Raw genomic sequence first — 17,058 nt, forward strand, 5'->3', positions numbered from 1 at the left:
TATGTTTGGATACAACTGGACACCATTTTGAATCAAGATGGCAGACTGAACCTCTCAAAACAACCCTGGTTTCCCATTTCAAAACTGCACTGATTTTTAGTCTTAGAATTCCTGAGCAATGCTGGGTGCAAGACTGCTAATTTCTTCTAAGATACAGATGTAAAATATGTGATAGAATGTGTAATAAACGAGTCACCTATATTCTCCTTCTATTAATGATAGAACTCTGGGTGGTGATTCTTATGACCAATAGTGGACTTTGTGGTGGGGCAGAGCCGCAAGACTGTTCTCCCAGCACTGACATCTCTGCAACTTATTTATATGGATCTGGAGCAAGACAGGATGGCGGTGAGGTCATGGCTGTGTAGGTGTACTACCAAACCCAATCCTGCACTTCTGCTGGTATGCCTGTGCAGCCCCAGCCCTGCCATGGCCCACCCTAGCCTGGTCCAGGTAAGTTGTGGCAATGCCAGTGTTCTGCTCCACCAAACAGGCCACTACTACTTATAACGTTGTAACACTTGCATTTAAGCATGTTAATCAGAGAGCTTCAGCTATGGGGTGGTATATAAATGTAATAAATAAATAAATAAATAAATACTTTATTAGACAATGTAGTACAGCAACAAGGAGAAATGATCGAAGAACAGCTTATACTTGCAGGCTGCGGCAAAAAATAAGAGGTACAGTGCTATAATGGATTACTGTTTATACACATCCTCAATATGTGTTGGACATTTGATACACGATTAAGTCTTGGCACAACTTATTAACATAAACTGTACCCAAAATGTCATTACAACCTAGTTATAACCAGCTTAAATTCTAATATTTCAGTTTAACTGGATTGCGAGTTGGACGGGTATTTGTTAATTCAGAGATGTACAGTGCAGTGACAAAACATATATTTCAAGCTGTGCATATGGTATAACTTTCCATTTCTCATTGCAGAATACTTTGTATCTCGGAATGTCATAATCCACTAAGATAAATAATTAATGTCGGGGTGCTGATTTGGATTTAAAATGTTCAAACTTGTTTGAAAAGCAGGATTAGTTTTCCTTTCCTTCATCTGTTATGATCAGTTATTGCACTTTATTACTAGAAGAAAACATAATTCAGATTTCTAATTTCTACCTGTCAGATACATTTTATGCCTCAGGAAAGTCACCTTACATGCATGCCATGACTAGAAATATTATGCAGCATCACCTGCAAACTGTCATCAGTCAGATCCTACAGTGCAGCCCCTGAACACATTGATTCCAGCAGGTGTTAATGCCAGCGAAGTACACCATTGCAGAATAAATATTAACCTATTCTTGATGAGCAGGACAGACCTGAGAATTGAATCACAGGTAGGAAAACTGCCAGATCAAAGGGCATGCCCAAAACTACAGCACTATACCTGCTTTTATAGGAGTGAGACAGTACCTGTTTACTACTAAAGTTCTTTTCATTTTGCAAATAGCTTATTGATGCTATATGTGCCCCAAAATATTATGAAGCGTTTTGTTTCTTCACTATAAGAGAGGAAAAATATTTACCATGTATGTAAATGGTAAGAGAAGACCATACCTTTCTTGTTTTGTGAGGATTTCTCATTCTAGAAGACTTTTTAATATCCACTTCAGTAGTATTTACACATCCAGGCTAAAAAAACCAAAATCAACATATAAATGTGATAACTTCATATTTAACGCATTTAGCTAATGAATTTGGCTTTCAGTTATGGAAGTTTGGCTTCATTCATCAGCTCACTGTTCCAGTCCAAATGAGTCATTCCTGTATTTTTGGCTGATTAGAATCTAGAAATCTAGTTTGTTGTTTTTAAAAACAAACATAAAAAAATCACTCTCGTACATTGTAGAACAATAAATGGAGATTTATTGGTTAATCACTATAATCAAATAGTGAATAAATATGTAGCTGTCAGTCCATCATTCTTGGCTCCACCTCTAACCACAAAGTGTCTGTTTTTCTTTAAAAACAGATAATTAAACCTTCTCGTTGCAATTGCTGCATTACAAGCTGATATTAAATGGGAAAAATTGTCAAACCAATTTAGATACATTGTGGGAGAATGAAACATACTGGACAGATTCTGATTTTAAGCTAGTACCTCCTTTACTATAATAATAACTGTTAAGGTACAATTAGCACCAGCTGTGCTTCCTTTTACATTCCTTCTTTAAGCATACCATGCTCGCTTTGTTAATAATTGTCCTTTGTATCTATCACTATCTACCTTGATTGGCAGCTGCTTTCTAGACTGTTGAGATCTTTCCCTGCCTGTCTACCCAAGGGCCTTTCATCCAGAGCAGGCTTCACCAACCTGGTGCCCTCCAGATGTTTTGGTCTACAATTCCCTTCAGCCCCAGCCAGTACCACTGTGCTGGCTGGGGCTGAAGGGACAGCCTTTCCCAACCAGTGTGCCTCCAGATGCTGTTGGACCACAACTCCCATCAGCATTGCCAATGGTCAGGAAAGATGGGAGTTGTGGTCCAACAACATCTGGAGGCACACTGGTTTGGAAAGGCTGGTCTAAAACATCTGAAGAGCACTAGGTTGGCAAAGACTGTTCCAGAGAGGCAATGATGTAATCTGGAGTCCTTTATATGTAAAGGGTATGTTTTACATGTGAACAATCAAAGGCCTGCTTTACACACAGCAATTTCTCTGTATGTGTGATGGGGAAGCATCCATGCGCAGCCCTTACACCTATAACATAACATGCAATTCAGCCCTTTCTGCAGAGGATTCAAGCAATCTTCTCCCAAGACAGATGGGTAGCAGGATCACACAGATCATCCAGTACTGTCAGTCTTTATGTTTAAAAGTGGTGGGAGAGCATAAATATTCATGCTTTTTCATCACCCTAATGAAGGGATAGTTTAACTAGATTATGAAGTGCCCCCCCAATAAAAAGACTTTGTACATTCTGTATCTTCCAAGAAACTCAAGAGAGAGCTCCCCATCTACTTTTTTTTTGTTATTCTGACCTTTGTTAAGAAAAATTCCATGAGTAGTTCAGTGGAGCATTTTTGATCAATGTTAGAAAGCTGACACAAAATGTAAGGTAAAGCAGCCTGCTTTGCTTTAAAAGCATGCCTTGCCTCTAGATGTTAAGGTGATTTTGCCCATTTTAATCTGAAGCATGAAAATAATGACATTTGAAAGGTTACAATTTGACCACATGAGGCAATCTATTATTTTTATCTCTGACATTTACCTAGGATATGCAGAAATGAAGATGCCTGACATTCTGTGGTCTATTCTTTATGATATTACAATAGCTAGTCAAGTTTTAAAAGTACAGGGTTTGGGAAAGGAAGGGTTAACATACTTTATATTTTTAGCTATTTAATTGTATTGTAATTTGGTTTTATTTGAGATAAATTTTGTTGGGATTTGCACATCTTCCTTGCATTGGTGCCATCCCGCTCCTCCTAATGAGCTTGCCAGCCTTGCAGTATGAATACAAATTGTGAGAAATAGACGCTGTGGATAAATTCAAAGTTGACTTGATGTTTCATTATTGCTAAATAAATTAAAAACCTGTTAGAATTGAAAAATGTCATAAAATGGCTTATAAAATCTCATATTGACTGAACTGTACTTCAGAGAGGGCGAACAATTTTTCCTGAGCACTCTTGTTTTTTTAAATCAAATCTCCATTCACCAGCATGGCTGCTACATTTTGTAACAAGTTGAATATTTAGCAAAAGGGAGATCTATTATTGCTGCTGTTCTTAAAGTGGATGAGAAGTTTTTATTATTATTTATTAAATTTATATCCTGTGTTTCCTCCCAAAAGGAGCCCAGGGATTAAGTGCTAAAATGAATTGTGCATGTTAATTCAGATGATTCCTGAAGATCATGTGCTTATTCATAGAGACATTATATAGAAGCATGGCTTGGCTTTACAAGCAAGAACAGCTTTTAAACCCTTCTGACCCACCTTTTTCTGGATTGCTATCTGTGAGTAGAGGCAGCATCCCAGGAGGATGGGCAAAGCACAAGGCTTCCAGATGCACAAGGTTTTGAACATGCAAAAATGGACGCAGTGCCAGCTCTCCTTTGTCATACCAGGCTGACTGTATGACTCTTAAACCAAAAACAAATGCATCTTCACACTTTATTGCAGATGCAAATACAAATGATTCTAGTTATGTCCAACAGTGGTGTCACTTAATGGTCTTTTGAAGAGTTTGGATCTCTCTAAACAGAAAAACTACACAGAGACATTTTTAAAATACAGGGTTTTAGATGCTGAATCTCTAGCTGTAGATATGTCACGATGTCTTTGGTCTCCTTTCTCACCCTTTTGGCTCTTCACCAAGTTCAGAAAATACTGCTCTGTTCTGATGCTCTCATACACTCCACTCACCATCTGCAGCAGCTTCCTGCTTCATGTACTTCTGTTAATACATCCAAACCAAATTCCTCCCATTTTTCTAAAATTCTGGTGGGTTTTTTTTCAAATTGTACCCATTACTTTAAAAAATGAAAAGTTACAATGAATTAAATGTTTATAAAACACAATAATTAATTTTATATCCATGATTATAAGTGTCCCTGTCAAGCCCCCCTCAGACGACTCATCCAAGGAGGAAGAAGAATGGGAGACCACAGACCCAGGAGAGGGGACACGCAGGGAGACAGCCCAGGACCCTTCGCCAGACCACAGACAAGCCCCTGAGGGATCCTGCCTGTCAGAATCAGGAAGCGACCAGGAGGCTGCCCCTTCCCCAGCAGAGAGAAGACACCAACAGGTGTTGCAGCAACAAAGGCAATCAGCATGAATTAAGGAGCAGGAGAGCTCGCAAGAACACAGGCTGGTTGGAAGCACCTGGGCCAGCATGCACAGTACAAAAGGCTGGAAGGAAAGGGAGACTCCTTGCTAGAGTCAATGTCAAGCCTTGCTGCAGACGTTACTCCAGCTCTCCTGTTAAACCCATGCCTTGCACCCTGCCCTGCCTGATCAGATCTCTTGGTTTCTGGACATTTGGACTCCTTTAAGGACTTCTCTGCCTCCTCCTTCGGAGCTTCCCAAATGGTAAAAAATGTTGGCTGACCCCCTGGTTCCTCCTGCCTGGCAGATTTATGGTCTGGCATTATCTCTTTGTTAGCAGCATGCCTCTGTGAACCCCTATGTTTGACAGTCCCTTTGTAAATGGCACTGTGAGAATATTATAAATCTGACTTAGCAATAGGGATGTGCAAAATATCCCTGATTATTTCCATGAAGATTTTTCCCCAAATGTGACATCACATATCCACAAAAGTGAAAATGTAATTTTTACAAGAGTAAGGTTTCCAAGGTTTGCACATCAATTGAGATTAGGGTTGCCAGGTTCATGTCCTGAGACTAGGGTTGCCAGGTTCACGGCCTGAGACTGATCCTGTATCTTTAGGAGAAGAGAAAGTCAGGCAAGTGCAGGTGTTCTTGCAACTCAGTAATGGGAAAAACCACAAGGTGGAATTCTCCCTTTCCCCTGCACAACTTTTAAAGATACAGAAGACCTCTTGGAGACCAGGCTGTTGTATATTATGCTGTGCTATTGTGCATCTGTTCTTCCTCAGTGCAATTCATTTAAGTTCACAACATCTTGCACAATATTAGTGTGTGTGTGCGTGGGTGTCCATGATAATTATTTGGAACTGTTGCTGTATTTGAAACACTTGTCTGCAAATACATGATTTTTATTTATTTATTCTCCCATCATTGAAAAGCACCAACATTAATTACATCCCAAGCAGTAAACCCATGAGTATAATAAGAACAGGTTTGCTCATACACTTCATTTGCTACAGTGGCTGAAATAAAATAAATTTATCTTTAAAAATAAATTTTAATTTCTTTTTCATAACAGCAAAACTATGCAAGTCAGCAGTGACAAATAATGGTTAGGCAATCATATTGAAAATGGATAGATTTTTGGTTGGTTTATATGTTATATTTTTTAGTGTGAGGAAATGCAAGGTGTGAAATAGGTCATCATAGCTGACGACCAAAAGAATCAACTATGATTTCATGGGCATATTTTACACCCTCAAGATCTTGGAAATTCCTACCAGCTGGTAAGTGAGATCTCGGAACTCATCCATAATATGCCATGTTTGCTTATGAGAATGAATATGTGGGAGTAGGTCAACCAGCTCATTGAGCAAAAAGTGTAACATCTGAACTAGCCCTGTATAGTCAGCAAAGAAAGAAAATAATATTCCTCCAAATCTTAGACAAGTGCCAATTCCCCATCTTATGCATAATTATTTTGAATGTCAAGTGCTTACAAAGATCCATTAATTTACATACCACTGGCCGGTGTACATCCCAAAATGCTCTCTCTTGGCTGTCGAGGATTTTCCTCTCTATCTTGTCTCTTTTTTTGTCTACTCTGTTGATGGTGAGGTAGATATGTAACACAAAGAATGTAAATTGAAATACCTCTTAAGATGGTGGATAACAAATGCAGCAACAAAACATCAGTGGAACTCACTTTGCTTGTGCTTCTGCTTGCATAAAAATAAACTCCCATTTCCGTGCAAATGCTCGCTGTAACCTGGCCAAGCTCTCCTGAAAACATACCACATATTAGCAAGTTCCTTGGGCAGCTTTTTAAAAACTTTCTACAGGCTTTTCAGGGAGACTGTTCCACAGGGTGGTTGGCTCCAGCTTAGACATTGTCACTCAGCTATTGAGAACAAGCTCCTGCTGTGTTCTTGTGAGCAAGCTCTTGGATGATGATGGGTTTGTGTAACTGTTTTTAGATGCCACTTCTAGTGATTGTGGGAGAAAGCTCCTGGGAAGAGATCTTTGGGGAGCCTGAAATGTTCCTGAAATAAATTTATCTCAGCTCTTTTCTTCTTCTTTTTAAATTACATATCCAAGATATCATAATTTTCCTCCGGTATTACAGCATTTGTTAATGGGCTGTGATATGATGTTCTGTGAGCCTTTGCTCATGGAAATGCCTCAATCCAGAGATGCTTATGTCCTCTATTCCCCCAGCACGCACATGACTGCAGAGTTTTCACTTCCACTAAACTAGATGGGAAAGCTTATATGGATGGGAAAACTCTCTGCGCCTGGAGCCTCCATGTTGACAAAGGATAGCTAGGTCAGGAGATAAGTTTCCAGGGCAACAGTGCCTTTTCCCACAGGTCAATCCTACATCTAAAAACTGTAACTTAAATAAGTGTCAAATTCATATGCTGATCTACTTCCAAGAAAGACTTAGCGCTTGTTTGCATCTCCAGTTTCACAGCATACCAGTGCTTTTCTCAGAAGTAAGTTGTAAATAAATCAGCATTACATTTTTAGATCCAGGCATGACTGATGGGGAAACTTGTAAAATTAAAAGTACAGTCCAGAAGATGGCCCTGAGGTATTCAGTATGGGTCACTGTAGCTACAACTAAGCTCTTCTGCACTGAAGCTGAAACTACAATCTGACCTACTCATTTCACCTACAATTCTATACACACTCACTTGGGAGAAAGCTCCACTTAACACAGTGGGACTTACTTCTAAGTAAAGCATGCATTGGGTTACATTGCAAGCCTCCCTTGGGCTATTATATTAGGACTAACTAAAATGAATCAGGCTGTGAAACTGGTGTGAAAAATCTAGACTGAGGTTTAGGCACTCTCACAGCACAATATTAGGAAAGTGTCCTTTAGTATACAGTTCTGGGAAATAGTACAAAATATTGTATAAAAATAGTGAAGATACTTCAAATATTATTTTTATCATATAAATATAATTTTACTTCTGTCTGAGCAGTGACTATCCCATCTTCACATAGAAAAACACATACAGTGTACGGTTTGAAGTGAGGTGCAATTTTTTCCCCAGCACAAGAATACAGGTTGGCATTCAGCTAATGTGTGCATTGACCTCCCAACCTGTGTATCTACAATGGGGGGGGGGAGAACCCATCCACACTCCACTTTAAACAATATGATAACAACATTTGAAGTGAACCTAATTTGTCCTATGATACATCTTTTTTGATACAGGATCAACACAGACCAGCATGGATATCTATTGCATATATACAGATGAAAACCTTGGTTTTTTAAACTGAATTTCCAGCCTCTAAAGGATCTGATTCTAGACTGAAAGCTTGAATTAAATTATCCCTGCTTTTGCCATGACTCCCTTCTCTATTCTGTGCACAGTGTAATGTTGCAGACTTTGCAGGTAATGGATTTTAAAACCCTAAAGTACCAGTTCTGTATACATATACCTGTATCTGGCCTACAGTTCCTGAACTTGTATTTTTCAGAAGCAGGATAAAAAAAAAGTGTTCTCTTGCTCCCTGCACTCTACCAAGTTTCAGAGTTTCATTTATTTGACATCTCAGTTCCAGGAAAGGCCCCAGGTACTTACTGCTTCATAGTCTGCTAGCTCAAGCCGTGCTTTGTTTTGCATTGTTCGCTTGCAGAGGTAAACCGCTGGAACACAAAAAATAATCAATCATTTCTTGCTATCTCAACTACTATCTAAAACCCAGACATCAAGATCTAAAGGATTAATATGCTTTCCATCCAACCAGAGGTTGCTGACCATTATGTCTTCATCCTGCTTCAGTTTCAAAGGTTAGGCTCTATTCAAATAGGGATTTTTTTCACTAAGATGTAGTGGATGTCAAAAGTAATAATTCAGTGATTCTGTGGTTCTCCCTGGATGTTCTGGAGGTAAGCATTTCAAACAATTTGAATCTTTAATTTTTTAATTTACTTGGCTTTTTGTCACTTGATCAAGAGAAAATGCACTGCTCCAAAACAATGAAGGCTGTGGACTATGGTCTAGAAATATGGAATTATTAGGGATGCTGGAACCCCAAGTTTGTAAGGGTGAGAGAAATGCCACATTTTAGCCACTTTGCTTGTAAATGCAGAAGTTCCTTGTGATAACATAATGAATACAAGTCGTTGCAGGTGCTAGTTCTCAACCTACATCCCTTCAGAACACATCCTTTTGGTGTCACAAATTCTCCCAAAGACTAATGATCTCCAAATGATCAAGAGCATCCATCTGTACCACAGCTCTCTGTTTGGGATGAACACCAGTGAATGCAAAAGTGTCAATTGACTTTCAGACAGGGTCCAAGCATTCAAAATATATTGGTCCATGTGCTATCCAGACTGTTGCCCATTTCAATATGTTACATGAACACGTGAAACAGGGAGCAAGATCATGGATACCTGACATCCATTTAGTTGTACATGTAGGGGCTCTTTTCAGATTTTATTATGAATGTGAGGAGCTGGGTGCATGTGATCCTGCTCCTCTCCTCCTCCTCATATAACAGCTAAAAGGGGAGTGGAAGATACAAAAAGGAGGAGATGAAAGGGGAGTGAAAGAAAGTTGGAAGATAAACCACAAGCATCTAAAGCAGGGGTAGGGAACCTGTGGCCTAAGAAGCGTTATTGCCAAACTACAACTACCACTAACCCAGTGGTTCTCAAACTTTTTTGGTTTGCTGTGCACTGTAAAACATATACTATTTTTCTGGCGCACTTCGTGTACAAAATTAAAAATATATTAATATATTTTAAACTATGAATAAATTAATTGATCATGGATGTAATAAATCTCTATACAAATATGTTTCTTCTCATTTTTAAAATATACTTTCATAATATTCGAGGCACACCTAGCCCCCTCTTGCGGCGCACCAGTGTGCAGCAGCGCACCGTTTGAGAATCACTGCACTAGCCCCAGACAGCACGGTCAATGGGATGATAAGAGTCCTAGTCCAGCAACAGCTGGACGGCCACAGGTTCCCCACCCCTGGTCTAAAGGAATATACTTAATAAAGCAAACCTATGTGGCACTTAAGCCACTTTAACTGTAAACTCCAGTTAAATATGAAAAAAGTCCAGTGTTGCGAGGCAATGTAACATGGAGTAAAAACCAAGAATCCTCACACAAAATATGCTGCAACTTTGGTCTTCAGAATGAAAGCAAAACTTGGGATGTTGCAAAAAATTGACACTTGGGAAATCAAGCTTAATGCGGTTCAGGACCCCAATATGTCAAAGACTGCCTCTCCTCACATGAACCAACCCAGACCCTGTGTTCTTAATTTGAGGCCCTTCTCCCTGTGCCCCCTCCGAGGGAGGTGTGGAGGGTGGCAACATCAGAATGGGCCTTTTCAGCGGTGTCTCCCCATTTGTGGAATGCTCTCCCCAGGAAGGTATGCCTGGTGCCATCATTATCTATTTTTTGGCGGCAAGCCAAAATCTTCCTTTTTACCCAGGCTTTTGGCCCTTAATTTGAAGGGCCTTAGGTATCAATGGCCTCTTTTACTGCAGCAGGTCTTGCAAAACCTGTCTTTATTTCTACTAATTTTTTTAGGCTGTTTTGTATTTATTGTTTTAATGGGTTTATTATAATTGGTTTTAATGTTGTTATTGTAAGTCGCTTTATGTTGCTTTGCAAGGAAAGCAATTAATTCATCATCATCATCACCCTTCTGGGAGAAAAATTAGGGCAAGAAGCCTGCCCACCTTGAGCAGGTATCTCACCTGATTCTGTCCACATACACCTACTAGAGCAAAACGTGAAGCTTAACAGGTAGGAAGGTAGGAAGGCAGGAAGGCAGCTCTGTCTTTTTACATGAAATAGGCCAACCTGACCTTCCACTCCTTCCCCCACATTTACTACATTGAAAAGCAAAAGATGTAGCCAGCATTGTGATCCTGTGACTTCTGTCTGTGAACACGGTGGGTTAACTTCAACTCCCATCTACCTCGGCCATTCGCGTTATCCACCAGGAATGAAGGAGGTTGTAGTTAACTTCTTCATGATCCTAGTTGGAGGCAGATACTCTCAGTGTCAAGATGCTGGCTGAGCCAGTTTTAGCTTTCGAAAGCAGTGCAGGGAAAGGATGGAGAGGCCAGATGTCAGAGCTGACTCCCCGGTAGGTTTTAGCTTTTGCCCTGGGAAAGAGCTGGAGAAGGAGGAGGAACTGGAGTGCTAAAGAGAGAAGGAAGTTCTCCATTGGGGAATCGGGCCCACTGAGCACCCTGACTGAACACACAGAACGGACCCAAAGTGGCTGTTTGAGGGGGCTGTTTGATGGAACCCAATTAATTTCATCCATCCCTAATTTTCTTAAAGGTTTAAGTGCCAGAATCTCATTGTCCTCACTCTTGTCATTTCTAATATTTCAAACCACAAAAGATTACTATATATACTCTGTATAGTAGAGGGAAGGAAGAGAAATATATTTTTATGTGAATCAGTTTCCAATGACTAATTGTGAAAGTATAATACAACTTCTTCCTTTTATAACAAGGAGTGTTAAGAACATAAGAACATAAGAAGAGCCTGCTGGATCAGGCCAGTGGCCCATCTAGTCCAGCATCCTGTTCTCACAGTGGCCAACCAGGTGCCTGGGGGAAGCCCGCAAGCAGGACCCGAGTGCAAGAACACTCTCCCCTCCTGACGCTTCCAGCAACTGGTTTTCAGAAGCATGCTGCCTCTGACTAGGGTGGCAGAGCACAGCCATCACGGCTAGTAGCCATTGATAGCCCTGTCCTCCATGAATTTGTCTAATCTTCTTTTAAAGCCATCCAAGCTGGTGGCCATTACTGCATCTTGTGGGAGCAAATTCCATAGTTTAACTATGCGCTGAGTAAAGAAGTACTTCCTTTTGTCTGTCCTGAATCTTCCAACATTCAGCTTCTTTGAATGTCCACGAGTTCTAGTATTATGAGAGAGGGAGAAGAACTTTTCTCTATCCACTTTCTCAATGCCATGCATAATTTTATACACTTCTATCATGTCTCCTCTGACCCGCCTTTTCTCTAAACTAAAAAGCCCCAAATGCTGCAACCTTTCCTCGTAAGGGAGTCGCTCCATCCCCTTGATCATTCTGGTTGCCCTCTTCTGAATCTTTTCCAACTCTATAATATCCTTTTTGAGATGAGGTGACCAGAACTGTACACAGTATTCCAAATGCGGCCACACCATAGATTTATACAACGGCATTATGATATCGACTGTTTTATTTTCAATACCTTTCCTAATTATCGCTACCATGGAATTTGCCTTTTTCACAGCTGCCGCACACTGGGTCGACATTTTCATCATGCTGTCCACTACAACCCCGAGGTCTCTCTCCTGGTCGGTCACCGCCAGTTCAGACCCCATGAGCGTATATGTGAAATTCAGATTTTTTGCTCCAATATGCATAATTTTACACTTGTTTATATTGAATTGCATTTGCCATTTTTCCGCCCATTCACTCAGTTTGGAGAGGTCTTTTTGGAGCTCTTCGCAATCCCTTTTTGTTTTAACAATCCTGAACAATTTAGTGTCGTCAGCAAACTTGGCCACTTCACTGCTCAGTCCTAATTCTAGGTCATTAATGAACAAGTTGAAAAGTACAGGTCCCAATACCGATCCTTGAGGGACTCCACTTTCTACAGCCCTCCATTGGGAGAACTGTCTGTTTATTCCTACTCTCTGCTTTCTGCTTCTTAACCAATTCCTTATCCACAAGAGGACCTCTCCTCTTATTCCATGACTGCTAAGCTTCCTCAGAAGCCTTTGGTGAGGTACCTTGTCAAACGCTTTTTGAAAGTCTAAGTACACTATGTCTTCTGGATCACCTCTATCTATATGCTTGTTGACACTCTCAAAGAATTCTAATAGGTTACTGAGACAGGACTTTCCCTTGCAGAAGCCATGCTGGCTCTGCTTCAGCAAGGCTTGTTCTTCTATGTGCTTAGTTAATCTAGCTTTAATCATACTTTCTACCAGTTTTCCAGGGACAGAAGTTAAGCTAACTGGCCTGTAATTTCCGGGATCCCCTCTGGATCCCTTTTTGAAGATTGGCGTTACATTTGCCACTTTCCAGTCCTCAGGCACGGAGGAGGACCCGAGGGACAAGTTACATATTTTAGTTAGCAGATCAGCAATTTCACCTTTGAGTTCTTTGAGAACTCTCGGGTGGATGCCATCCGGGCCCGGTGATTTGTCAGTTTTTATATTGTCCATTAAGCTTAGAACTTCCTCTCTCGTTACCACTATTTGTCTCAGTTCCTCAGAATCCCTTCCTGCAAATGTTAGTTCAGGTTCAGGGATCTGCCCTATATCTTATTGTCTATATGTTAATGTCTGGAATGGATGGCCAAATGTAAAATAGCTATAAAAGAGAGAATAATGTTTATTCTGTTATTCAAACAGTTATAAGAAATTCTGCTGAGAGACTATATTGTGTCTGAAACAAACATGAATTACACAGCTGTTCTCTTCTTCCAAGCAGGAAAAATATACTTTCTTTATTCACAACAGCGATCCTGGTCCCCTACCCCAGCTTTGCTGTTGGAGGGGGGATTGCTTTTTGCACCCAGCCCAGCCTCAATGGGGCATGACCCCAGGTGCCAGGTGCAGATGGCTAGTCTGCCGGGGGCCGCACACAAAGCCACCTGGTTGATTGGCTTTCACACCTTTCCCTCTCCCGCAAGGCTACATCTTCATTGCGGCGGTGATCGCGGCGGTCGTGGTCATGATCACGCGCCTGGTTTTTTTTGTGAAGAACAGAAGTAACAGTGGCGGTGGCAGCAGCAGCTGGGCAGCGGCGAGCCCAGCACCTGGGTCTGCCAGCTTTGTCCGGCCTAGTTTGTGTGGTCGTTAGGGCCCAGCCGGGTCATTAGGCCTGCAGGGGTGGTTGGGTGTTGTGCAGTTGGCCTCCTTTTGCTAGCCTTATAGCCTGGTCTATTGTGCTTGGCTAGGCTGCTCTTCCCTTTTTACTGCCCCCCCCGCTTTAAGTCTTTTCAGTGCATTTTACCATACTCTCCTACCCTGCCTGGCAACAACAGGGTCTGGGATTTATTTTGGTTTCTGTGTGGGGTGGTGGTTTGTGGATTTTGGTTGGGTTGGTGGTGATTAATCATCTTTATTTAGTGATATTAGTTAATGATTAAGTTTAATTATAAAGTTAAGTTTAATTAGTATTAATATTAATTTAGGTGGGGTAAAGTTCTCTCCCCCCCCTTCAATTACTTATTTTTGGTAGACTGTGCTCATGCTTTAGATCTTAATTAATTTTGTTGTAGTTGGGACAATATTTGATTTTCTTGGTTTGTTGGGGCTTGTGTGCAATAGTTTTGTTAAGGCCATTCTGGCTTATTATTGTTGTTGTTGTTGTTGTTGATAATAATAATAATAATATTAACAACAATAATAATAATTTGGCATTTGTTAGCTGGAGGTCAGAGTTCCTTCCAGTTGGTCTTATCTCTTTGGCTCTGGTTGGCAATTTTCCAATGGGGCCTAAGAAAGCAGTGCAAAAGAAGGGAGGCTTGGCTAAGTGTCAGCCTCCTAAACGCTCAGTACCTGTTCGTTCCTCTTCTGATGATGATGAGGAGGAAGCCCAAATTGCATTTATGCTGGCTAAGGTCCAGTCTCTTGAGGAATCCAGACAAAAAAAGGCCAAGTTAGCCAAGTTAGCAAAAGGTAAAAGGTCTGATTCACTTTCTCTTGCAGATAAGGGTGATAAGAAAGGCAAGTCTCTGCGGGTCCTGTCTGAGAGAATTAAAGCCTTGGCAGACCACGAGGATGCTGAGGTCCCTAGAACCTCTACGGCTAGTCAGAGGGAGGCTGGGCAGTGGCCTGAAGAGTCCTATGGTGTGTATGGTGCCTCTTTTGATCCTGATTTGCACGCACACAGCCAGGATGTGGCTTGGGGCACTTACACTCCTTCAGGTAGCTGGGCTGATTGTCCTTCCCAGTTTCAACCTTGGGGCACGGGTTCAGCCGGGCTTCAAGGTGCCTCTGGCCCCCAGAGTCATTCCATGCCTTCCCTCATCAGTCCATTTTCAGCTAGTCAGCAGGTTTGGCAAAGTGGCCCCCACTATACCGGCTTTGGTTCCTATGGGGTAACACCTCAGCCATCTCTGTATTTCCCCAGGGGTTATTCCTTGTCTCAGGCTCATGGTGCTCTGCCTTATGGTGAAACTTCTCTGCCTTTGGGTGACCATTTGCTCCCAGCTACCAAAGAAAAGATTTGGAGGGGCGAGTACGTTGACCTTTTTTCTCTCCTCTTTCGGGAGCCAGAACCCATGGGCAAGGATAGTTCTGAGTCCCAGGACAAAGAAAAAATAAAACGGAAGCAGGTTGACAGGAACTGGGGAAACTGGTTATCTGGTTTTACTATCTACATGGGTGTAGTTTTGCAGGCTCACCTGTGGAAGGGGCCAACTCTAGTAAAGTATCTGAACATTCTCCACAGGGCCTTTTCGGAGTACCAGGGCCCAGCGTGGGTCAGGTATGATGAATATTTTAGGATGAGGGCAGCTTTGAACCCTGCACTCCCTTGGGATATTCCGCAGCAAGAGCTGTGGATGCAATGCCTGGCCCCGGCATGCAAAGCCATTGGTGAGCATGCTGATAGTGGGCATTTGTTGGCCCGCTCTCCCGCTCCCCTGGTTTCTTCTGGGGCTGCGGGGCAGGTGGTTGAACCCCGCCTGCTCTGCTGGGATTTCAATTCCCAGGGTCATTGCAGGAGGCGGCCATGTCACTTCAGGGCATGCCGTCATCAACTGCACATGTAGCAGGGCCGCTAGAGGGGGGAACAGGGGGTGGCATCCCAGCTGTGGAGGTGGTTATGTGGCCACCAGGCCAGCAGTCCCATTAACGTAGCCAATTTGGTCTGGGTCTTGCAGGACTATCCAGATAGGGCCGCTGCAGAATATTTAGCCAAAGATTTTCAAGAAGGCTTTTGTATTCCTTATGTTGGCCCTAGGATTCACCGGATGTCCAGGAATCTTAAATCCATTTCTGGTTTGCAAGACATTGTCTGTGCTAAATTGGAGAAAGAGATTAGGGAGGATAGGGTTTCTGGCCCTTTCGATTCCTTGCCCTTGCCCAACTTGAGGATCTCCCCACTCAGGGTAGTACCCAAGCGGGCCTCAGGAGAGTTTCACCTCATTCACCACTTGTCGTATCCTCATGGGGATTCAGTGAATGATGCGATCCCTCGGCATCTATGTTCTGTTTCATATGCTTCCTTTGACAGCGCCGTTGCTATGGTGCGGTGCTGTGGCCGAGGAGCTCTGCTTGGCAAATGCGACATAAAGTCTGCTTTTTGCCTGCTTCCGGTTCACCCTCATGATTTTTATTTGCTGCATTTTTCTTTTGAGGGCAAGTTTTTTGTTGATAGGGCCTTGCCCATGGGATGTTCTATCTCATGTACGGCCTTTGAAACTTTTAGCACCATGCTGGAATGGGTGGTTAGGCAAAGGACTGGCTCGGAGAGTATCATCCATTATTTGGATGATTTTTTCTTTGCTAGAACTGCTGGCTCTGATGATTGTCTTTGACTTATGCAGGCTTTTGCATCCATTGCTGAGGAGCTGGGCATCCCACTGGCTTCTGAAAAAACTGAGGGTCCTTCACCAGTCTTAACCTTTTTGGGCATAGAATTGGATTCTGGACTTTAATTGTCCAGGCTCCCTGACCAGAAGCTTGAGGATTTGAGGGTGAGACTGACCCAGGCTATATCAGCCAAGAAACTTACTCTTTGGGAGCTTCAGGTCCTAGTGGGTCATTTAAATTTTGTGTGCAAGACAATAGCTCCCCGGACAGCATGTCTCAGGCACCTGTGGGATGCTGCCAAAGGTCTTAGGGCTCCGCATCACAGAATCAGGGTCTCTGGTGGCATGAGGGAGGATCTGCGCGTGTGGTTGTCCTTTCTGGACCAGTTTAATGGTATTTCCTTTTGGAGGACCGAGTTACTTCTAGAGGCTGAGCTGCAGGTCCACTCTGATGCTGCCGGTCCACTCTGATGCTGCCGGTGGCTTGGGCATGGGCATTTATTTCCAAGGATTCTGGTGTGCGGAGTGTTGGCCTGAGGACTGGGTTGCTCAGGCCCCCAATATCTTCTGGAATGCCTCTCCCAATATGAACCTACCCGCACCCTTAGATCTTCCTCTGAGGCCCTTCTCTAGGTGCCCCCCTCTGATGGAGAATCAGAGAGTGATGACAAGAGAGAGGGTCTTTTAAGTTGTGGCTCCTCATCTGTGGAATATGCTC

General features: G+C 42.3%; 1 protein-coding gene across 3 annotated transcripts in view; it reads right to left on the reverse strand.

The window, feature by feature from the left end:
• Positions 1-17,058, reverse strand: part of RGS7 (regulator of G protein signaling 7) — a 186,542-nt gene that overhangs the window by 17,483 nt on the left and 152,001 nt on the right. For all 3 annotated transcript variants that reach the window (XM_061624593.1, XM_061624592.1, XM_061624591.1), the window contains exons 6-9: positions 8,398-8,462; positions 6,504-6,580; positions 6,320-6,401; positions 1,579-1,653 (exon numbers count right to left, since the gene is read on the reverse strand). In XM_061624593.1, the coding sequence (XP_061480577.1) occupies positions 1,579-1,653; positions 6,320-6,401; positions 6,504-6,580; positions 8,398-8,462 (299 nt within the window). The remainder of the gene's footprint in view (positions 1-1,578; positions 1,654-6,319; positions 6,402-6,503; positions 6,581-8,397; positions 8,463-17,058) is intronic.

Source organism: Rhineura floridana, chromosome 4 (assembly GCF_030035675.1).
Source record: "Rhineura floridana isolate rRhiFlo1 chromosome 4, rRhiFlo1.hap2, whole genome shotgun sequence".
Lineage (NCBI taxonomy): Eukaryota > Metazoa > Chordata > Lepidosauria > Squamata > Rhineuridae > Rhineura > Rhineura floridana.